This window comes from Chelonia mydas, chromosome 25 (genome assembly GCF_015237465.2).
Source record: "Chelonia mydas isolate rCheMyd1 chromosome 25, rCheMyd1.pri.v2, whole genome shotgun sequence".
Classification (NCBI taxonomy): domain Eukaryota; kingdom Metazoa; phylum Chordata; order Testudines; family Cheloniidae; genus Chelonia; species Chelonia mydas.
Window position 1 is genome coordinate 8188764 of NC_057858.1, and position 23424 is coordinate 8212187.

The window sequence follows — 23424 nt, forward strand, 5'->3', positions numbered from 1 at the left end:
AGATAAAGTTGCATACTCAGAACTGGCTTTCAGCCTTTACAAGGGAGGGGTCACAGAACAGTGAGACACATATTGGGGTCCCCCAGTGAGGGAAGGGGTCACAGAGCTGTGAGACTCATATGGGGGCCCCCATGCGAGGGGAGGAGAGTCACATGGTGGGGTGTGCGAGATGCAGGTTTTGGGGTCCTCTCTGTGAAGGGAGAAGACAGAGGACAGCACCAACAATCGGGGCACCCCTTTTTGGAGGTCCAGACAGCAGAGGTCCATTAATGACTCACGGGGGGGAGCATTAGCGTCAATGGAGCACTGTACCCCCATCTCCATTACCACATGGGGGGCTGGACCCCATCTCCGGGGGACCTCAGCCCATCCTCCACTCTCACCAGCATCCTCTCTCCCCCTCTCTTCCCGTAGGCTGCGGGTTGCTATGGCGATCTGGCAGGGTGCAGTCTCCCCAGGTTCTGCCTGTTTGGGACTCACCCCCCGACCTGTCCCATGCCCTCCCCCCTGCCCTCACCTACTGGGCCTCTGGGTCTCCCCCTACCCCTCCACCACATCAGCCTGCAGGAAAGGAGGAGGAGAAAGGACAGCTGGGAGCACAGAGATCTCCTCTTGCCCCCACTTCTCCCCCCAGCCCCCTAATTCCGTCTGCACCCAAATCTTCTACTGCTCCCCTGACCCTCCCAATCCCCTTTCACACACACCCCCGATCCCTCTCCTCCTTCCTGTGCTGCTCCCCCATTTCTTGCCCTGGCTCCCCGGAACTCTTCTCTTCGCTGGGTCTTGTATCTTGGGGAGGGGGTGGCCAGAGATCTCTGGGGCGTGGGCCCCCGTCCGAGGGGGGCGCCCAGCCCGGAGTGGAGCGCGTTACCTGTCGCCGACGTACAGAGTCCTGTTGACCTTCAACATGCGCTGGATGTGGAGTCGCTCCGCCCCGCCGCCATCCAGGCTGGAGAAACGGCTCAGCCCGCTGCCCACAAACACCGAGTAGTGCTTCACATCTGCCAGGGGACAGCAGCGCCCGCTAGCTCCCCCCTTCGGCAGCACCCCCGCGCTGCCCTCCCCGCCCCGGACCCACTGCGCCAATCCTGCCCAGATCGGGGGTGAGCTGAGTTTTGCAGCCCCAGCTGAGCCAGGGGTTCTCTCCCATCAAATCGGTTTGACTGACTGCTCAGGAGCGAGGCTCTGCCCCCCAGCTCCGCCGATGCCCCTCAATCCCGACCTGAAGGCACCCCCATCTTTGGCTTGGAATAGCCTCCCACCCGCCCCTCGCTCTGCCAACGACCTGCAAAGCAACCCCCATTGGCATGCCAATGTATCTGCCATGCCACATGCCCAGCTGGATGCCCCTCTCCCACTCAGCTGGCGCAGTTCCTCCCTGCTCAGCAGGACTGGCCCCCTTGCATGCCAGTGCCCCACCGGTCCAGAACCAACACAGCCGCCCCACGCCAGGGCCACCTGCTCAATCGGACGCATCCTGCCTGAGCGCCAAGGCAGCTTCCCCCTGCGTCCCAGAGCAGCTGACACCTGCACCCCGATGCAGCCCCCTGTCCTGTCAGCGTCCTGCCGGGCAGCCCCCTGTGCTCCCCTGCATCTGCCCCAATATTCAACGTGAAACCGGAGGGGCGGTGGGGGGGAGGAACCCGCACTGTAAAGTTGCACAGGGTTGGCTGAGGGCCCCTCTGGGCCAGCTTGGCACCAGACTGTGCCCCCCCCCCGCACCCCAACTCTTCCTTGCCCGGCCCCCTCGCTTCCACAGTCCCTCACTTACAGTCTCCGGGGGCCAGGCTAATGGGCCCGGGCTCTTCCGGGAACGCGGCCTTGGCCGCCCCCTCCAGCAGCAGCAGGATGAGCAGAGCACGGGGCGGCGTCATGGTCTCCAGGAGGGACGGGCGCCCTTCACACCTGCGGTGGCACAAGGAGAGAGACGGGGGCGTGAGAGGCAGGGGGCGCAGGGGTGGTCAGCAGCCAGCAGGGGGCAGGCAGAGAAAACCAACCCCCCCACCCGCCCTGTACACCCCCTCCCCACCCCCAAAAGGCGAGAAGGGGACCGGGAGGGAATGTCTGGCCGTTCCTGTTTCAAAGGCGCTAATGAAAGCAGCTGTTTGGCCCCATCACGGCCCGCCACGGGGGGTGGGGCGGGGGCACGGCTCGGGTTTCCCCCTGCCCAGGGGGCCAGTGAGGCGGGGGCTAGGGGGAGTCAGACAGACGCTCCCCACCCCCACTCGGCTCCATTACTGTTCGAGGGCCCCTTCTGCACTGAGCTCTCGGCTCCTGCCTGGGTCCCCAGGATAGGGGAAGGCAGCATGGGGCTGGGGACCCTGGGGTTCTAGCCCCAGCTCCGGCAGGGGAGTGATCTCGGGGTTAGAGCAAGGGGGCTTGGGTTCTAGTCCCAGTTCTGCCACTGACTCATGGTGTGACCCCAGGCAAGTCCCACCCCCTCCATGCCTCAGTTTCCCCCTCTGTGCCAAAATGGTGGTGACTGGGAACTGCCCCCGTTATCCCGGACTCCTGTGCTCCCAAAACACCGGCCCCACTGCCGGGCACCCCTCTTGGCAGCAGCTGAGCAGTGTCCCATCCCTGGGGGAGCCTGAGGCTGGCTGCCAACCCTCCTCACTGAGGGTGGGGCATGGGGAGGCCCGGCTGGGAAACTCACTGCTCTTCCCAGGGGCCCTTGATCCCAGACCAGAGCACAGGCTCCCTGGCACACCGCGAGGGCTGGGTGAGGGGGCTTGGGGCAGAGGCTACTGGGCAGGGGGCCAAGAGTTGCTGTCTTTTTCCTATGGAGGAGGCCCTGGGTGGGAGGGGATTGTTTCTTTAAAGGGTGAAGGAAAGTGGGTCATTCCCAGACGAAAGAATCCCATATATGCTGGGAAACGCTGTTCTTTCCATGTCGCGCTCAGCCCCCTCCATCCATCCCCCATCCCTCGCTCTCCTTCCCCTCTCCTCCACTTCCCCCTTCCCTCTCTCCCCCGCTCCTCTGTCATCCAACCCCCTGCTCTGCCCCCAGCCCTCTCCTCCGATCTCCCCATCCCTCTCTCTCAGGATTGATGGGCTCAGAGGAGGACCACAGGAAACAGGAGAATTTGATTTTGCAGAGACAGCATGGACCGGACGGCCCTGGGGGCCTCCTCCCTGGCATCCTTCATCATGCAGCACAGGCTGCTAGCCCCTCCAGGTTTGGCTAGCAGAAGCCTCCTCCCCTGAGCACCAGGCACCCCCATGTGCACAAGTGTGACCCTCACCCCCTGGGACTGGATCAGAACTGAGCACAAGGAGTCCGGAGCCACTGGTCAGCCAGCACCAGGGAACGCAAACCCCGTGCAGGTGGCTGGAAAAGCCACCCCTGCCTCCCCCTCCCTGTGCTCCCCAGTGTCGCGGGAGGGTCTCTCTGGGTTTGGGGGTTCAGGGGGAAGCTCTGGCTGGGTTGCCAAGGCCCTAGTGTTCTCCCACCCAGGCACTAAGCAGGGGTCATTTTAGATTTTGCTCAAACACTTCAGTGGCATAAATCAACATGTAGGTGAGTGACAGAGACGGGCAGCGCACGGGGACAGCCACGCAACCCCCTTCCCCCCCCAACACAACGCACTGCCGAGACCCCAACACAACACCCCCTGTGACACAATCCACTGCCCAGACCCCAACACAACGCTCCCTGTGACACAACCCACTGCCCAGACCCCAGCAAAACACCCCAACACAAGCCACTGCAAAGAGCCCAGCACAACGCCCCGTGACAACCCACTGCAGACCCCAGCACACGAACACTACACTACAGACACAACCCACTGCAGAGACACAACCCCTTGCTCTGACAGCAGCACAAACCACACGAGACACCCCAAACGCACAAAACGCACCCCGCTATGTCGACACACAAGCCCTCCCCCCACTCCTTTCTCAGTCACTGTGGCCCACACCGCCATCCTGCCGGTCACTCAGGCCCATAACCGGCGTGCCATCTTGGATCCAGACCTCCTTCTAGGGCCTCCCACCCAGGCTGGGGAAGATTCTTTCCGGGGACCATCTCTGAGATCCGGCCTCTCTCATCCATCCCCGCAGCCGAACCGCTCATCCAGCCTCTCATCATCTCGCATCTCGATCGCTGCGCCATCCTGCCCTCTGCCCTTGACACACGCGATCTTGCCTCGCTCCGCTCCTTTCACAATGCGGCTGCGATGATCGTGGCTCTGACCAGGTCACCCCTCTCTTTGCATCCGCTTCGCATCAGACACAAGCTGCTTGTCTTCCCCCTTCACGGCTCTTCACCACCTGGCCCCACTGACCCATCGGCCCTTATTCACTGTCGAGATGTCAACTCCTGCCTCTGATCGGCCCACACGTTACATCTCCAGACAAGCCCCTTTGTCACTGGGCAGGCGTTCCCCGTAAACATCCACAAAATCCTTTCAGTCCCACCACCAAACCTTCCTTTGCCCTGAGGCCTGCACGAAACTAGACAGCAGTTCGGCGGCTGGGACATCCGGCCATCTTGCTGACCCGTATCGTATCATTGGTTTCCTCGTTTGCCCATCTGTCTGTCTGTACCTGTTGTCTCTTGTCTTAGACTGGGGCAGGAGCTGTCTTTTTGTTCCACGTTTGTACAGGGCTGAGCGCAGTGGGATAATAAATAATAACTTGCATCATTCCAACGGAATATAGTGAAACACCCTCTTCACCCCCAACCTAAAGCGACACCCCCCGCAACCACCAAGATACACACCGACACTGCCCACACACAGCCACAACGCCAACCCAAGAGACACGCAGTGCACAAACACAACCCCTGCACACTCCACTCCCGTACACACACACCGCAGACCACAGGCCAGATAGGTATGTAAGGGCACACACATACACACACACACACACACACCAGGCAGATGCACTACTCCACAGGGACACCTTCGTCTGGGGCCGCATCCTGGCTGAGCGTAACTCCCCAGAGCTGCGTGGTGCGGGGGCCACGTTACAGATGATGGCCCTGCCAGGGCACAGCCTCACGCGGGCCATCAGGCGCTCGGTTCTTGCTCCAGGGAGACAGAGGAAAGACGCGCAGTGCAGGCAGGCAGAAAGACAGAGGCAGCTGCGGAGGAAGAGGCTCTTGGGCATCGACTGGGCTGCGGATGGCACCTGGGCCGCGAGATCCTCTCCCCAACAGACAAAAGGCTCCTATGCTGCCCTGGTGCTCTGACTACGACGGGGAGAGCAGCCATGTGAGAAACTGGCGAGGTGTGACAAAGGACAGGCCGTGCTCTCCAGCGGTGACCCTTCCACCACCGGCTTCGCAGCCTCCTGGGGCCCTGAGGGAGGGGTGATCGTGGGCCGTGGCAGTTCGGGTTGCTGCTTCCCCAGGCGATGGGGAAGAAGGACTGGGATGCAGCTGATGGGAGGCTGGAGAGATGAACTGGGTGAGGGAGGGAGAGGGAATGGAAGGGTCTAAGGGTCCCAACAGCACAGCATCCAGGCGGTGAAGCAGGGCGTGGGTTTGCCCCGTGGCAAGCAGCTGGGGTGGGGTGATGGGAAAGTGAAATCTATACACCCCCTCCGCCCCTACACCTGCCCCCACTAATCCCCCTTCCCCAGTCCCTCCATGTACACACACGGCCCACCGCAGGGAAACATACGTCCGTCCCACTGGCTACCCATACAGACACACACACCACTCTCTGGGCACACAGACACTCCCCCCCAACTCCCTACACATGATCCACTCTTTCTATACACACACACCCCACTCTCTACACAGAAACACACACATGTGCCAGTCACATATATTGCCTCCTCTACACACACTACTCTCTGCACCCTTTACACATACATCACCCTCTCAACACACACACACACACACACACACACACACACACACAAAAGAACATGCCCTCAAGTTTTGTACATTCTCAGCTTTCCCCACCAGCCTCCTGCAGGGCCCATAAAACCCCGTCCCTTGCAATCGTGGCGTGATGTAACGTCGAGAGATCCAAGCCGAAACCCTGCATCCCAACATGCTCGAAGCACAGCCGAGGACCCACACGTTTCGAACCCCTCTGGCCCCTAGGAAACACCACCCCTGCCTGAACACCTGCTTCTGACACTGATTGCCCGACCCACTAGAATTGCTCACCGCTTTCACCGCAGCACCCAGTTCCATTGCTCACTCTTACGGCATCATTTAGTAACTAATGCAGCTCAGAAATTAAGAGCTAATGTGGAGGATTAATAAACATACTTATGGAGAGTTAAAAAAAGGAGAAAAAAATACAGGGAGGGATGAAGAGAGAGAGAGAGACAGCAGATAAAGAAGCAAGAATGAAGCCCCCACCTCCCATCACTCTGGCAGGGGCCCATCCCTGGAACTGCCCCTGCCTCAGAGGCTGGGTGGATTACAGGGCAAGCCACGCTGGCTTCCACTCCCCTCTCCCCAGTTCATTCCAGCATTCACTGGCATTCCAGATTAACTGCCAGCTGGTTCTGAGCTGCAGCTTAATGCCCACTGCAGGCGAAACTCATGCTACCCAATTTAGACAGACAAGAGCCATTAGCCTTTATGGGGGGACCTCTGATGGCTTTCCACAGAGAGGGCTTGGGTCATGTGGCCCCTGAACTAAGCATCTGATGGGATGAGCTCCCAACATAGCCCCAGGGGGCTTGAGTTCCTAACGAGCCCAGCCCCAAATCTGTCACAATTGAGTGTCACAACAGAGCACTATGGAGAATCCGGCCCTACGAAAAGGAGGCAGGAAGGGTGGAGAATCCGGCCCTACGAAAAGGAGGCAGGAAGGGATACAGAGAAGCCAAGCCGTGTGTATCGAAGAAGCATCAGCTTGGATTTCCTGAACAAAATCTTTTATTAAACCTAGACGAGAAGTCCCGAGGTGGCAAAGATCAAAGCAGCTTCCAAAAGCCGCTGCTCTCTTTTCTCACTTAAGGTGAGTAAATACAGGTGCAGGTTACACTGCTGGTTGCAACATTGTGCCTATCATCTTTTACCTTTTCCAGGGCCTTTTTAGCCAATGGGAAGACAGCAACGCACACAGGTACTCCACAACTGTGCGTGCTAAAGAGGAAAGGTTAAAAACATGGGGCGTGTTTAGTCTTGAGAACAGAAGACTGAGGAGGGACCTGATAACAGTCTTCAAATACGTTAAGGGCTGTTCTAGAGAGGACAGTGATCAATTGTTCTGCATGTAGGCAGGAAAAGAAGCAATGGGCTTAATCTGCAGCAAGGGAGACGTTAGGAAAAACTTTCCAAATCTCAGGGGAGTGAAGCTCTGGACCAGGCTCCCAAGGGAGCTTGTGGAATCCCCGGCACTGGTGGTTTTTAAGAGCAGGTTGGACAAACCCCGTCCGTTCTAAGAGTCTATGAATTAACTCTTCCCTTGCTGGTGCAATGGAAAACCTCAAAAGTTCCTGATACATTTGGACGAACGTTGGCCGAGCTTCTCCACTGGGAATCTCCTGAAGATTCCCCACAGCCCTACCTGGTTTTGTTTATCGAAGGTATGTATCCGGCCCCATTACAGTAGTGTCCGAGCGCCTTGCAATCTTTAATGCTTTTATCCTTACAACACCCCTAGCCCTTTGTTACAGATGGGGAACAGAAGCACAGAGAGGCTAAGTGACTTGCCCAAAGTCACAGGGGAAGTTTGTGACAGAGCAGGGATTTGAAGCTGCGTCTCTAAATCCTCGGCTAGTGTGCCAACCACTGGATCATCCTTCCTGCCTCATCCAGTAATCCTGCTGCCTTTCGGATCAGCGGGAGCAAGGAAGCCAGGGAGTGATATTTTCTCATTGTAACCCAAAGCTGCTTTGTGCTTGTTTCTTGTCTGAAATGCAATCAGATCGGGATGTACAGAGTGTTGGAAAATCAATTGAAATACACTGGAGCCTACAACAGACGGCTTAACTCCCCCTCCCCCTGCCTTCATTCCCCTCTGCAAGAGCCGAACCTCCTCGGGGTGAAAGGCTCCCTCGGTGTCCCATAGGAGCCATTCAGCCAACTGGCTGCAGCTCTCTGGAAGCAAGAGCAAATTCACCAGGCAAGTCTGGGGGTGCCCCGAACTCAGGGTACGGGGGAAGCAGAAGGAACTGAACCCAGGGCCCTTGGCTGCTGTCCAGTTGCTGTAATTAACAAGTAAGCAACAATTTAATTGATTAGTCAATTTCATGTAACCAGCGAGCTGAGACTCCCGTTAAATCAAAACACCTTCTCCCCCCTGTGTCCTAGGCAGAAGAAGCCATCAAGGGTGAAATTGCACAACAGCCCCTGAAATACCATGCTGTGACCACCACCCTCAGCCCTTCCCTGGGGGGAGAAAGAGGATGCAGGAGTGCGGGGGGGAGGAGACGCACCTAGAAAGTTCTTGCAGCTCAAACTGCAATGGGGCATTGGGCAAAGGGATTTTAGGGGTGGACAGATGCTCCCCCTGCTCCCCCATCCTGTCTTTGGGGTTCCTCTAACACAGCAGGAGGCATTTGCTAAGAGACAGGCTGCCTCCACACTGGGCGCTTCCCGCAGCGAGTCTGCCCGGGCGGGGCCCCTGGGGAAGCCAGGGGGGCCCTGCACCCCAACTCCGCCGTCAGACGTGGCTCTCAGCCAGCTGGTAAAACAGAAGGTTTATTGTTCGACAGGAACACAGTGTAGAACAGAACTTGTTAGCACAGAAATCAATGACTTTCAGCCAAGTCCATCTTGGGGAGTCCTGGGCCACGGCTGAGGTCTGATGACTCTCGCGGGAGGAAAGGGAAATGCTGTATTCCAGCCCCTGGGAGTCTCCAGCCAGGAGACCCAAGTGCATCCCGTGACCTCTGCCATATCCCAGCCCTTGCAACCTCCAGCACCCCAAGAGCTAATTCTGGCACCTTTGGTACTGCCCAGCGCCAGCATCCTTCCTCACGTCGAGATCTGGACGCAGGCCGCCATGCACTGCACCCTGTCACCCGTGCATCTCCTCTGCTGTTAACAGCCGCCCTTCCCTTCCCTCCCACCTCCCTGCCTTCCCTCCCCCTTCATTGTCTTCCCGACTGTCCAACGCCCTGTCCCGAGCCCTCCTCCCCTGCCATGCGGGGACGTTAAGGACACGGGCGCCCGTGACAGGCAGCGAGAAGGAACTGGCGTAATTAGAAATTAAAGCTGCCTCTTCTCACAAAGGGGTCTCCAATACAGGGCTCCGGGCAATCAGCCAACTGAACGCGGAGTCGATATTTCACCCCCCTCGCGAGACGGGCGGGCTTCCCAGCTGGGATGTGCAAAGCAAAGCCAGCCCTGGCCGCTCACCTCCCGAAAACAGCCTGTCGGCTCCTAACAAGCAGCACGCGGGGCTACCAACCCTGCCGCCCCCAGGCGCTAGGAATGACCCAAGAGGGGAGGGACAGAAGGGCTGACTATGAATATTACTTAGGAGATCATTGTGATTAATAGAACATTTCGATCCCCTGCCCCCGTCGATTAGTCAGGTATCATTTGGGACAGTCACCGTATGGAATGATATCACAGAGGCACACACAACCACGCTAGCCAGGGCAGGACTGCTGCCTACAGTCTGGCTTATAGGAACTGCCAGACTGGGTCAGCCCCAGAGACCTTCTATTCCTGTATCCTGTGTCCAATATGAACAGGAGCACCTGTTTCAGGGAAGGTCTGAGAACCCTGCAGCAGGCAGTTATGGGATAATCTAGGGGAAATTCTCCTTCTCTCATTAGTTAGAGGTTGGCATATGTCCTGGAGCAGAAAGGTTTATATCCTTTCAAATACACTTATTTATTCATTTACTCTCATAACTCTGGATGTTCTCATCACCTATATAAATGTTCAGTCCCACACTGGAATTCTGCTAAGGTCCTTGCTGGAATGGGATCTTGTGGCCATGAGTTCCACAGGCCAACTGTGTGCCGTGTTCAAAAAGACATTTTCGTCGATCACTCTAGGCCCAGCTTTTCGAGTGCTGCTCGTCTGATGTCAGATACTTCAAAGGAGGTTTTCAGAAAGCGCTGAGCATCTGCACCTCTGAAAATCAGGCCCCTTTATGGGCTCTGAAGCTGGGCACCCAAAATCACTAGTCGCTTTTGAAAATCTTGAGCCCTTCTTTTTACTCTCCTGTGCAATGGGGTTCCCAGCCCTTCCCTTGGGGACATGAGCCTATAGCCTCCTTCAGTTCAGCATCAGGATGTTTTTCGTGTAATACTCACGGGAAGGGAAGGTGGTCCAGTGGTTAGGGCAGCTCTCCGGACTAGGGAGACCTGGGTTCAAGTCCCTGCTCTGCCCCAGACTGTCTCTGTGACCTTGGGCAAGTCACTCATGGTATGTCTACTCTGTGGGGTTTTAAATGCCACCCCTGCCCATCCTCCACACTTGAAGCCCTTACGGCTGCATTGATTCAGAGCTGGCATGCTCCTCTGGGAATGGGTATGTTGAACTGTGACCTGTCCCCCCTACTCACCTACCCTGCATGGTGGAAGTAGCAAAAGCACTGAGGCCTGGCCTCAAGTCAATAGGCCCCCACTGTGCCTCAGTTTCCCTTGTGTAACATGGGGATAACAACACTGTCCTATGTCACACGATGAATATGTTATGAGGTGCTCAGATACTAGTCATCCCTAAGCACTCTAGAGCATCAGATTCACTTCCCCCAGCCATGCTCAGGCTGCTAGGCTTTCGTTTCGGATTGCAGATCCTCTTTAATGTTTTACAAAGGGGGAATTACGAGCCGTCAGATGGAGGGTGACACAGTGCGGTATATTTTTACAGACCATTTTGATGTTCCCAGGGCTGTAAAAGAAACTGAATTAATTCTCCAAAGCGTCCAGGGTTGACTTTAAACATAAAAACATGTGAACGAATCCCCGGTGGAATTCACAACGCAGCTCCCAGCGCCATAAAAACCATGGTGCTTCATTTGCATGCCAATTATTTCCCCCTTTGTTATCACGACCGCATCTCAAAGTTTAAGTAACAACTTAAAAAGAGATGGCCTGGCACGAGGTCTGACCTGCCTTGTTTTCATCTTCTGTCTCTTTGCAAAGTCTGTGCAATTCAGGATGTGAATTTCTCCCCCCTCCCCACCACCACAAAGACACAGTTTCAGCTGCTCTTTTTTTTAAAAAAATTTCCATTAAAAAAAACTAAACTAACTGACAGGTGCCTGGACATCATAACAATTCTGCAATAACAACGCAGAGCCCCTCTGCTCTGTGCAGCCGGACAGTGGTAAACTAGGACTCAGAACACAGATCGTCTAAGCAACGGGATGCAGAGTGCAGCTGTCCTTGAGCTATTCTATACCAACAAACCAGGACGCAGGGCCCAGAATTTAGGAGCAACCCTACCCGAACAAACCAGCAAAGTGGAAGAAGAAACAAACTGAGAATTGGGGAATACAAAGAGATTTCAGACTCATGTTTCCAAGGGGTTATTATTCTGAAGAGGATAAAAAAAAAGGAGTGAAAACGTGGAGCTTTCTAATAGCGCGAGATGCTCCGATGGCATTTGTAGAAATACAAAAGCTGCCCCAGAAATAACTCCGTGCCAAACCGTTGAGCCCTTGCCAGCTCATGATTGTTTCCACGTGACGCTCAAATAGCCAACATCTGGAGCTGGGAAAATTTCAGCCTTTTCCCACTGCTTCTGGGGGCTATGGAGCCTTTTGTCTCTGGGTCACCTGTTCAAACGCACCTTGGGCATGAATGCCAGTGGCGTCTGGCGGCTGCTTGGCGTGTGTAGCTGTTCTCAGTCTGGTATCTAGCAGGCCCCATCAGCTTTTAACAGAATCACAGGACTGGAAGGGACCTCGAGAGGTCGTCTAGTCCAGTCCCCTGCGCTCATGGCAGGATTAAGTATTATCTAGACCATCCCTGACGGGTGTTTGTCTAACCTGCTCTTAAAAATCCCCAATGAGGGAGATTCCACAACTCCCTAGGCAATTTATTCCAGTGCTTACCCACCCTGACTGTTAGGAAGTTTTTCCTAATGTCCAACCTCAACCTCCCTGGCTGCAATTTAAGCCCATTGCTTCTTGTCCTCTCCTCAGAGGTTAAGAAGAACAATTTTTCTCCCTCCTCCTTGTAACAACCTTTTATGTACTTGAAAACTGTTCTCATGTCCCCTCTCGGTCTTCTCTTCTCCAGACGAAACAAGCCCAGTTTTTCAAAGCTTCCCTCACAGCTCATGTTTTCTAGACCTTTCATCATTTTTGTTGCTCTCCTCTGGACTTTCTCCAATTTGTCCACCTCTTTCCTGAAATGTGGTGCCCAGAACTGGACACAACACTCCAGTTGAGGCCTAATCAGCGCGGAGCAGAGAATTACTTCTCGCGTCTTGCGGACAACACTGCTGCTAATACATCGCAGAATGAGGTTCACTTTTTTTGCAACAGTGTTACACTGTTGACTCATCTTTAGCTTGTGGTCCGCTATGGTCTCTGTTTCTGTACGGTACCCAGAAGCCTCTGCCACTGAGCGGCTGATGGGGCCTGTTAGCCGGGAGGCCAAGATCCGAATGAGCTGGAGAGGCTGAATTCCCCTCTCGTGCCCGGAACGGGGAGTTTCAGGGTTTAGAACTCAGGACCGCCTGGCGCCCGGCCCTCTGCTCAGATCACTGCTCCACCTGTGATTCTGGCTCTGCCCAGCCTGGGGGTCGTGAGCACAGAGGCTCCCTGATGGAGGATGCTTTGGGAGGCGGGGCAGCACCAGCCGCAGTCGCAAGAACAGAGCAAGTGGGAGCTACGCCCTGCTGAGGCACCAGGGGCAGGAGCTCGGGGACAGTCTCCACAGGGGAAAGCACCTGCCGGTGGGTCAGAGCGAGGTGGAGCAGAGCTGCTGCCTGCTTGAAAGCCGATCTGACGCATTAAAGCAGCTATTGAAGCAGCGCTGGTGTCAGACACACGCTCACACACTTACTTGCACACACACTCACACACATGCACTCACACGCATGCATGTAGGCGCACACACACACACAAACATGCACATTCACTTTTCACATGCATGCACATAAACTCTCACTCACACACATTTGCACCCCCACATTCTCTCACACACTCACCCATGGATACCTGCACTGACATGCATGTTCATGCACAAGCACTTTCTCGCAGACACACATTTGCACACATGCACACACTGTCACAGATGTGTACCACCCACGCGCACCTACAACTATGCACATTTCACACTCGTGCACACACCTACGTGCACCCCCCCCACTCCCACGCCTACATTCACACGCACAAACTCACACATTCTCATGCACACTCGCACACCCGCTCACAGGTGCACACAGCATGTGCACTCCTGCTCACATTCGCACATGGACCCCCTCCCCTCACACACATACAGTGTCTCACACGCTCCTGGGAAACTGCAAAACTGCCCAGCCCCCTTTGAGCAGCCAAAGGGGGCAGGGAGGTCCATGAAAGCTCTGGGTTTGGGCACTAAAGGCTGGCGGCATCTCTTCCCCGTGTCTTTACCAGACTCCTTTCCCTGCATCACCCCTTTGAAATCGGATTGGCAAACAGGCCACACAGTTCATTAGCGGCTGCGGTTTGGGAGGGAGGGAAGCGGATGGATTTCGAAGCACCCGGAGAAGAAAGGAGCTGAGGAGATGAAGGGAGCGTTGGCCCCAGGGCCCTGATCCTGTGTTCTCCCCGTGCAGTGGGGGAGGGGGCTTGGATCAGGCACAGCCAGTCCCTCCCCTGGCCGAGCACCTGCACTGGGGAGATGGGGTCACACACACCCAGGGGTGCATCAGCACCCAGTGAGGGGTCTCGCCAGGGCAAACAGCCTTCTAGGGAACACAACCCCCACCCCACGCCAACACACACAACGCAACACCCACCCCCTACCCACCTCAGCTCAACATGTTCACCCCACAACACTCAACCCGACTACACACAACCTCCCCACCCCCAGCCCAACATACACACAACTCCCTCTCCACAACCCAATACACACAGCCCCGTAGAGTCCCACCCTGGCCCAATATACACAACCCCCACTCCAGCCCAATATATATTCAACCTTCCCAACCCAATATACACAACCCTCCCACCTGCCATGCAAACACGCCCCACTCGATAAACCCACAAAAACATAACACAACGCCCATGCCTCACACACCACAAACACACTCTCTCCGAAACAACTCAAAGCACCCCCACAAGACTTAATGCCTCCCATAACACAACACGCATGCCTTGTTTAGCCTCATGTAACACACACCCACACACACACACACACACTCAATTCAAATGGACACTCAATTCATGCCTCACATAACACCCCACACCTTCCACACAGCCCCCGCTGCCCCCTTACATAACACAACCCACTACCAATGAGTCACTCCTTCTCCAGTTCCCTCTTCCCTCTCACGTCTGATCCACCCCCTTTAGTACCTGACAGGTAGTGCTGTCCTTTACACACTCACACACACACACACACACACACACACACACACCCCCTCTAGTCTGGAAGGTGAGCAGGCTGTACTGAGTGTGTGTGTGTGTGTGTGAAATTGACATTGCAATGGAAGGTTCCTGCAATGGAGGGAGGCCCTGGAGAGGCGTGCATAGAGAGGGGCCAGGTTCCTGTCCAAACCTGCCCTCCCCAGGGGGTACACACATGGATCTCTCTCAGCTGGGGCAACTGCTCTTGGCTCACCACGGCTTGGCCGTCCCTGGAGGCCCAGAGCCTGATCTGCCCAGGCAGGGCGCTTCTATAGGCGCAGGGGGCAGGATGGCTCTGGGTCATGGTGAGACAGCTTTTTGCCTCTAGGTCACTGGTGCCAGCCCAGCCCCAGGGGAACTCCGCTCCCCTCTGATGGCTGTCGGGTGATCTGTGGAAATGGAACTGAGCAGCTCTCAGGTGCCCCCAGCAGACACGCCACACAAAGCGCCCGGGCAGAGGGATTACAAGACACCCTTCTGCCAGCTTTCTCCGGGCGCGTGAGCAACGCAGGTCGTGTGTGCGAGACGCCCACCCTGCTTAGAGCCTCCTCTCGTCTCCTCCGCCACGGGATCCGGACCGGCACCCCCACGGCATCTCCCCTCGCCCCAGACGAGCCCCTAGCCAAGATCAGGGCCCCACTGCCAGCTGCCGTGCACACGCATAGGAGAGAGAAGAGCTCAGAGTCTGAGCAGACAAAGGAAGGATGGCTGGGCCCATGTTACAGACGGGAACTGACATACAAGGAGGTTAAGTGACTTGCCCAGGGTGACCCAGCAAATGGGTGGCTGAGCTAGGAATCAAACCCAGGTCGGCTGAGCTAGGAATCAAACCCAGGTCTCCTTAACCCCAAATCCCTCCTTTCTGCCTAGGGAGGCGCTCGGAGACCGGAGCGGGGGAAGGCGTGACTGTGTGTGCGAGTGCATATGTGTAACTGCACGTGTGTGTGTGTGTGTGAGTGTGTGTGTGAGAGAGAGAGAGAGACTGAATGACATGAGGCACATCCTCACTAGGGACTGGAATCTTATTGAGCAATGACTCCGCCCGCCCCCTACCACTGCATTAGGGCCAGCCGACTCACAGGGCAGAGCGCCCCCTACTGAGCCATCCACCCCACTGCCTGCAGCACGGCACCCTCCCTAGCGCTGAGATCAGCACGGATTCCCAGCGGGAGAGGTTTTGCTCAGAGGCCTCCAGACCCGAGGCCAGACGCCATCGCCACCCTGCTTAGCACATGAGATCCAACCAGAAGAGAGGTTTCAGAGCAGCAGCCATGTTAGTCTGTATTTGCAAAAGGAAAAGGAGGACTACTCCTTTTCTTGTAACCAGAAGACAGCCAGGCTTGGCACGTGTCCCGCTGAGTGAGGCTGGGCAGCGTGGAGCCAGGGAGGGTAAACACGGGGTAGGTGTGTGAATAAACAGAACCAGCGCGGAGCTGGGGGCTTGCAATTGCCAGGCGCCAGGGAACGTAGCCATGAGCATGAAGGGCTGGGGGACAGAGCCGCCTCGGAATAGACACCTTGGCTTGAAAGTCACCCAAGCACCGGTCTCTTCGCTCTCCACCCCCTCCGCTTTTGGAAAGCCCGACAGGAACGCCACACTCGGCTGCCTGCGGAATCAGAGACTGGCAGCTTGGTTAATTTCTAAATCAGAGGGATGGGGATCTGAGAGGTGGAGGAAGTGGGGGGGGGGGTGTTGCATGTGTGGGGCGGTGGGGGTTCTGTTGACAGGGAAATCAGCCTTTAATTAATGAGCTCGTTAGAAGGGTGTGAGATGGCAGACAGATACCTCGCTGCTATTCAGTGATCTGTCAGGGAGTCCCATCAGCCATGAGGCAGCCAGTTCCTCCTCCAGGCTGATTAGATCTGCGGAGTGGAGAAGAAACTCTCTAACTGTCCTTATCAGGGGCAGGAGGAGATGGATGAAAGAGACTTGCCTGGGTCTGCAGCATCGATCTGCCCAAGCTTAGCTGACCAGCTGCTGAGAACAGGCCATGCGGGGAGCGGCTCCGCCTACACTCAGGGATTCTGATCTCACACTAGTTGAAAACGGGAATAACCTAGAAGTCATTAACTGACGGCTTGTCTACACAGATTATTATCGTGTGGCAAGGCAGGCTATGAATCTACAGAGCACTAGCTTGCCATGGACCAACACCCCGTGTGGACCCTGCTCCAGCGCACTGAAAGTCCCAGAGTGCACTTTGGTTAATGCTACCCGGCAAGTGCTGTGAGTTACTCCGGATTTACACCAGTATAACTGAGATCAGCCAACCCACACGGCCTTGCGGTTTGTCTTTGCGTGTGTGGGCCTGTGATTTGTGGTGCTCGGGGTCATTTACACACACATATGCTCTGTGAGTGTGCAAGGGGGGTGCATTAGTGCACACTCCAACATTGGGGGGGCACATGTGTGTGTTCTGCGGGTACAGCTTGAAAGCACCATGTGCACACTCAGGGAACGTGTGGGTGTGCTCAATGCACGCTTGTGAGCTCAGCGAGCATATCTGGCAGGTTTGCGATGCACACTCATCGACTGTGTCAGTTTAATATTCTGTGCACGCTTGTGCACGTGTTTTGTGCACCCATATGTGGTGTGCGCACTCTCTGTGTGGCTATGCCTAGTGGACACCTGGCTGTGTTGTGGGTACTTCCCAGGCAAACTTGTGCATTTGGTGGGCGTCTTGTGTGCGCAGGCATGCAACTGCCATAGACGGTCTGTGTACGGGGGCACTTCATCGACATCTTCCACATACAAAAGTATTTCAGTGGTATATGGCAGGGGCACTGCGTGCACTCCGGTGTACTTTGGTGGGTGTACTCCGGGCGCGGGTGTGTATTTTGGGGGTGGACGGTGAGCGTATTCCACGTGCACACGCATATTTGGGAGGGCAACGGCAGGTCTACTCTCCCCGCACGCATCCGTTTCTGTGGCTGTCGTGTAAGTCATGTCCTGCTCCATCACCTGGCCAAGTTGATCCCATCCCCAGTGATTTCCATGAGCACCGGAACCCGGTTTGTCAGCACCTCGTCTGTGTAATGACCCAGCAAAGGAGAGGAACAGACAGGGCCGGGTTAGCCCATCATTGAGCCCTGGGCCAACACACACTTTGGGCCCTGGCCTTCTAATACGGAGGAGGAGAGATGGAAGGAAAAAAACCGAAAGAAGGGGGAAAATACCTGTCAGTGACGTTCCCTCCCCGACACGTCCCAGCAGTAAATTCCCATCCCAAGCAGCAGGCCCTGCTCTGTCGGGGATGGCAAAGCGAGCCTCAGCCGGAGCTGATCTGCCCACGACCCAAGAGAACGGCACTCGCTGGGTGAGTGGCCTTGTAAGCCAGGTCGCAAGGCCGCTCAAATCTGGCTCGGCCGCCCCTCCGCCACAACCCCCCCCCGGGGTGGGCAGGGGCCGAGCAGCCCCCCGTTGGCCCGTCCGTTCCCTGCCCTCCCTCCCGTTTTCCCTGGCGTTCTCTGACTGTCTGGCGCACGATTTGCAGGGCACCCGCAGGGACCAGGGCAAGAGGGAGCCGCCCCCTCCACCAGTTCAGAGTGGGGCCCAGCAGTCTGGGAAAGACGCCAAACCCTTCAGAGCGGATAGAGATACGGCAACAGCAGGTGAGCTGAGCTTTCACACACACACACACACACACACACACACAGAGCCTCTCTCTCACACTCAGACCCATTTATAGGCAACGCATTCACACAGACAACCTGGCCGTTCTCAAACCGGTCACGCATCATCTACATCTTTCCACCCGCACAATCACTGGTGGCGTTACCCGTCTTACCGTCACACCAAGAGGCCCTGCTCAAACTCGGGCGCGGCACAGACACCCAGCAAGGATCACCAATGAGCGGAAGGATTCTCAGCCCCATTGTAGTGGGGAACAGAGGCTAAGTGATGTGACCAAGGTCACCCAGGGAACTGGGAACTGAGCCCAGGACTCCTGCCTCCTAACCCAAGGCCATAACCACAAGGCGACCCTTCGCTGTTAGATGGCCAAGCCCCACCTCCGTGACCATGTCGCTGGCTTGTCACCCCCTCCGGGGTCCCTGTCTGTCTCTCTCTCCTGACTGCTTAGCTGCCGGGTGGCTTCTCTGGCTGCCCCCTGCTCAGCGGGTCCCTCGTGGCTCCCAGACGGACCCTGGGAGTGGCTACGGCTGGGAAAGGATTGGAGCTCCGGGCTGGTTCCCCGCAGCTCTGCCATGTCCAAGCCGGAGAGCCACCTGCTCCCCCAGGACCCCAGCCCGGAGACTAGTTCTTAGCCTGGGCCATTTTTAAACAAAGCCAGTATCAACTTAATTGCAATAATTAAAGGCTCAGTGTCTCCCCCAGGGTGGCCATTCCCGGCCTTTGCCACCTGTGCTGAATTATTGGCCCCTCTCAATGGGCCCCCCAGGAGAAACTGCAGCCGTCTTTTCATTTACCTGCAGCCTTTTACTAGCTGCCTGAGACTCCTCGTTACCCAAACGAGAGCTTCTGCTCGGAATTAGTGCGCACTTAAATCTTCTCGTCTCCCCCCCTCCACGCTCCTTCCTTCCCAGCACCACTTCTCCCCCCATCCTTCCTTCCGTCTCTGGCCCCATTCTTCCGCTAGTCTTCATTTCCTGTCTGGCTTAAGGCAGCCTGGCAAGGTGCCGGGGGGGTGTGGGGGGGTGGGGGGTTGCACACGGAAAGGGCCGTGCCGTGCGTGTGCAGGAACGTGTGCACCACAGACTCACACCATGCCTGCAAAACATAGGAGTGCGTGTGCAGGCCACACCCGCGAAGGGACGCAGAAGGCACCAGCTACGCGGACGCGCGGGCACGGGGGGCACCTCACAGAGCACTGCCCAAATGCACAAGAGCGCAGAGTGCCCGGGTGCAACACACGGCGCCGGCCAAACGCGGGGGGACGGGGGGACGGGACGGGCGACAGGCCAGAAGAGCTCACCAACGTGTACGGAGTGCGGGTCGTGCACTGAACACACTGGCCAAGCGGGAGGGTGCACACTTGGTAGCTGGCGCTGAACCAGCTGCCCCCCTTCATCCCGGGAGGCTCCCTGGGGGTACGTAGGGTCGGGAGGCGCCTCGCTCCCCTGCGCCCTTAGCGCGAGGATGTCTTGTTTGTGCCCCCTGCGCCCCCCTGACTCCACCAGCCTCTGGCGACACCCGCACGGCCTCCCAGCCCCGCCTCTCTCTGTCCAGTCACACCCCAAGCCCCGAGCCCTCCGAGCGTCCCGTCCCGCCCCACTGGACGCTCACCGAGCCCTCACACCCACCGCTCCCAAAGGACAGGACACGCCAGCGGACCCGGGATCACCACTCCGCTTCACACCCGGCCCGCAGATCTATTTCGCGTGAAAACAAGAGTCCGTTTCTTCTCAACGACCAGAGATTCCAAGGAGGGAAAGTCACAAAAGCGGGAACAAATGGTTACATAGAAAACAAAACCACAGCAGGCTTCTTAGAGCCTACATTTAACTCACAAGCCCTTCCCCGGTCTCCTACAGGATAGCTCCCCAAGGTCTTCTCCCAGCGTTTTCAGCCGGGATGGCTGAGATCCCCCCGGCATAAGATCAAGCCCCTGGGCAGCCCGTCTTCACAGACGGAAGGATACGGGGGCGATCATATGCCCCTCGATATACCAGATCTCTACCGGAAACCCAGGGATCCCCCTCATCACAGTTTACCTCTTCCTGTTCATTTCCTTCCTTCGCCTCTTCTCTTAAAGCACTAGGCAACGCTGCCTTTGGGAACACAGAAGCCTCCACACTGGCTCAGCCCATGGGTTCAGCATCCCACCTTCAGCACTTTCCCCCACTGATGCTTCCTAGGGAGATAGGCTCTTCCCTCCTCCCCATATAGCCCGCTGGGAATGCGCGGGGGGGCAGACTGGAGAGCAGATTCCTTCCTGACCACTCCCCCACAGCGGCCTGCCTGAGCTCTGAAGCATGCGGTTTGATTCCCCTTCTCATTGCCTTGGCTCACACAGCCACAAAATGTTATTAACAGTCATAAAAATTACCCAGCCGGGTTTTAAAGCCCAACCGCCCGTCACCTCCCTCCTTCCTAACGCAGCTTCCAATGGCTGGCCAACCCCCATCCCGCCGCCTCCTCCTCCTCCATGTTCAAGCCTGATCTTTATCCACTCACATGCTTCCCACCCTCTTGCACCGCAGCGATCCGGTGACCTTGCAAATAAGCCTTTTGTGTGCATCTGTGTCAGTAGCTTCCTCCAGTCTGGGTAAATCATGTCCCCCTCCAACAACCCTGCATGTGCACAATACTCCATGGGCTCTGCTTAATTAGATCGCTCCTACTCCCGCCGTCGGAGCCGCCAGCCCAGCAAACCCCTGGGATTTTCTCCCAGCCCTTTATTAAACAGGGAACAGCGATGTCGAGCAGATTCAGTACCAGCCCTAACACGATTTCTTTTGATCCGGTTGTGAGGTCTGTGCAGTTTTATTTTTCCTTCTCTCTTCCAGCAAGCACAACCCCAAACCATTGCTTGTCTCCACCAGCAAAATGCTGCAAATCAAAGGGCGACCCCACCATATTCACAGAGCAGCCTGCAGGGGCTAGCCCTTAGGAACAACCCTACCATAACAAACGAACATAAGCCTGTATCATCAATCAGGGTGCAGAGCAAAGCTCTCCTGAGCAACCCTACCCACAACAGGCCAGCATGGGGTGCCCTGCCCTGCTGAGCAAACCCGTAACAATAACTCAGGTTGCAAGGCAAAGATCTTACCAGTGGTACGGGCAGCTTTACCCTCCCGGGGAACCCTACAATGTCAGACTGGACCAGACCTGGCTGCAAAGGCCTCCATGCAAACTGCCCAGAACTCAACACACTTAGCTCAGAAGAACCCAGGGCTCAGCTGGGATGGGAACCTGCAACCCACCGGGGAGCACGAGCCCTGCTAATGCGACACCGCCTTAAACCGCCGTCTCATCTAGCGCCCCCTAGCTGTGCTCTGGGGAGGGACCCGTGGGGAGTTCAGCGAGGACATGTGGTCTCATGTCCGTCCCTGGGAGCCACCGCAAATTTCAACCAGAACAAGAGCCCAGAGCCTGGCGGGAGGGGCTGTAATGCCGTCTGGGCCTGGAAAAGCCCCCACAGCCCCCCAGGGGGTGTCCTGTGAAGCTCCTGCAATGGCTGGGCTGGGAATAAGGGCCCCACTTTAATGCAGGAGAATAGGACGGAGAGGGGTAACATGAGCCTCGAGCGAGACGTTAATGCCTCGGATTGTCTAGGCAAAGAAAGGAGAGAATGTGAAAAGGGGCCAGAGGGGAGGGGAGGGAAGAAGAGAAAGAGAGAGAGAAAAATGGAGAAGAGCTGAGAAAAAACAGCCTGTGAATGGCCGAACCCATTTGGAGAGGGACCTATTCCCGGCTCGGCTGGGTCCCAAAGGCAGCTGGGGAGAGATGGGGAGGGCTGGGGTTTGTTCATGGCAGCTGCGTGTCAGGGATGGCAAGCCAATGCAAGGAGCTCTCCCCGCTCCTCGGGGGTGCGTTCTGCAGGTCGCCCCAAGCGCTAGGGAGGCAGGCAGGGAATGGATGTGCTCCGACCTCCTCTAGCCCCCTCCATCCGAGGATCTCAAAGCACCTGGCAGGCAGCCACTAGTGAAGGGCCTGAATCCCACAAGGATAACGGGAATGAGGGGTGCACAGCTCCCCACGGGACTGGCCCGAGAAGTGTCACGATACCCCACTCAAGGCAGGCAAGTATCATTAAACCCATGGTGCAGGTAGGTAAACTGAGTCACGGCATGGGGAAATGACTTATCCGAGGTCAGCCAGTGAGTCAGCGACAGAGCAGGGAGCAATGCTCTCGCCGCTAGACCACGCTGTCTCTGCAGCCACCACACGCCTCTCTAGGAAGGAACGACTGAGGGCTCTGCCAGGGTTGGTGTTCCCTGGAGGGGCAACGTCTATGGGGGGAAAGCCTGCACTGGAGAGAGCACCAGGTGTCAGATACAGCCCCACTGACTCCCATGGCGATCCCGTGGGGAGGATCTAGCCCGGAGTCTCAACTCCAGTCACATCACCTGTCCCTCCAGGGCAGGCCCAGCCTCTGTCCATCTAGGTCTTCTACCACACCTTCTACCACTTCTATGAGCGCCCACCCCTGGGTGCAGTGCAAAGACAGTATGTGCTGTAGGGCAGTATGGTCTAGTGGACAGGGCATCAGGTGGAGACCTGGGTTCTATCCTCAGCTCTGCCACCGACCGGGGGGGACCATGGGCAAAAGACTTCCTTGCTGCGTGCCTCAGTTTCCCCCTCCTGCCCTCTGGCTGTTTAGGTAGAGCCAGTGCTGGACCGAGCCAGTGAATCGACACCACGAAGGAGCCGTTACCAAGGCGATTTGCAAAGCTGGCTAGAAATAATGGAACTTCCCGGGCTAATTCCCTAGGTGGCTTTGAAAATCGGGGTGTGTGTGTGTGTGTGTGTGTCTATAGCTCTGTGTGTATATAACTATGTGTCGTGTGTGCGCACGCATATACAGCTGTGTGTGTGTGTCTTTAGCCGTGTGTGCACATGGATGTCTCGATAACTGCATGCAAGGCTGTGCATGTGTGTCTGTAGCTTTGTGTGTTTGCAAGTGTGCGTGTCTCTCTCTAGCTCTGCGTGTGTGTCTCTCTCTCTCTAGCTGCGTGTGTGTCTCTCTCTCTCTCTCTTTCTCAAGCTGTGTGTGTGTGTGTCTCTCTGTGCATGTGTGTACAGCAGCAGTGTGCTTGGGGTACTTTTGAGGGAGATGGGCCACATAAGCAGGTGCTCCAGAAACTGGCCCTGTTAAGCCTGATAGCTGCTCCCTTTGGCTCCTGCCATTTTCTGGCTGCTCCGCAAGAGATCTGGGGCGTGACGTTCCCAAGGAGTCGGCCCCCAAAGCTGGGGGCGACGTTGGCGGGGCCGCACCTGGCACCTTTCAGGTGTCTCCGGTCAGGCGCCCAACAACCAAAGCCCCCCAGAGCACTAGCCATTTGGGTCAAACGTTTC

The 23424-nt window shown here is 56.6% G+C and overlaps 1 protein-coding gene across 1 annotated transcript in view; it reads right to left on the bottom strand.

The window, feature by feature from the left end:
- SEMA6B (semaphorin 6B) overlaps positions 1-23424 on the bottom strand; it is an 88019-nt gene that overhangs the window by 33439 nt on the left and 31156 nt on the right. Inside the window, exons 2-3 of the mRNA XM_037885628.2 lie at positions 1772-1905; positions 872-1001 (exon numbers count right to left, since the gene is read on the bottom strand). Coding sequence (XP_037741556.1) covers positions 872-1001; positions 1772-1874 — 233 coding nt within the window. The 5' untranslated portion in view covers positions 1875-1905. The remainder of the gene's footprint in view (positions 1-871; positions 1002-1771; positions 1906-23424) is intronic.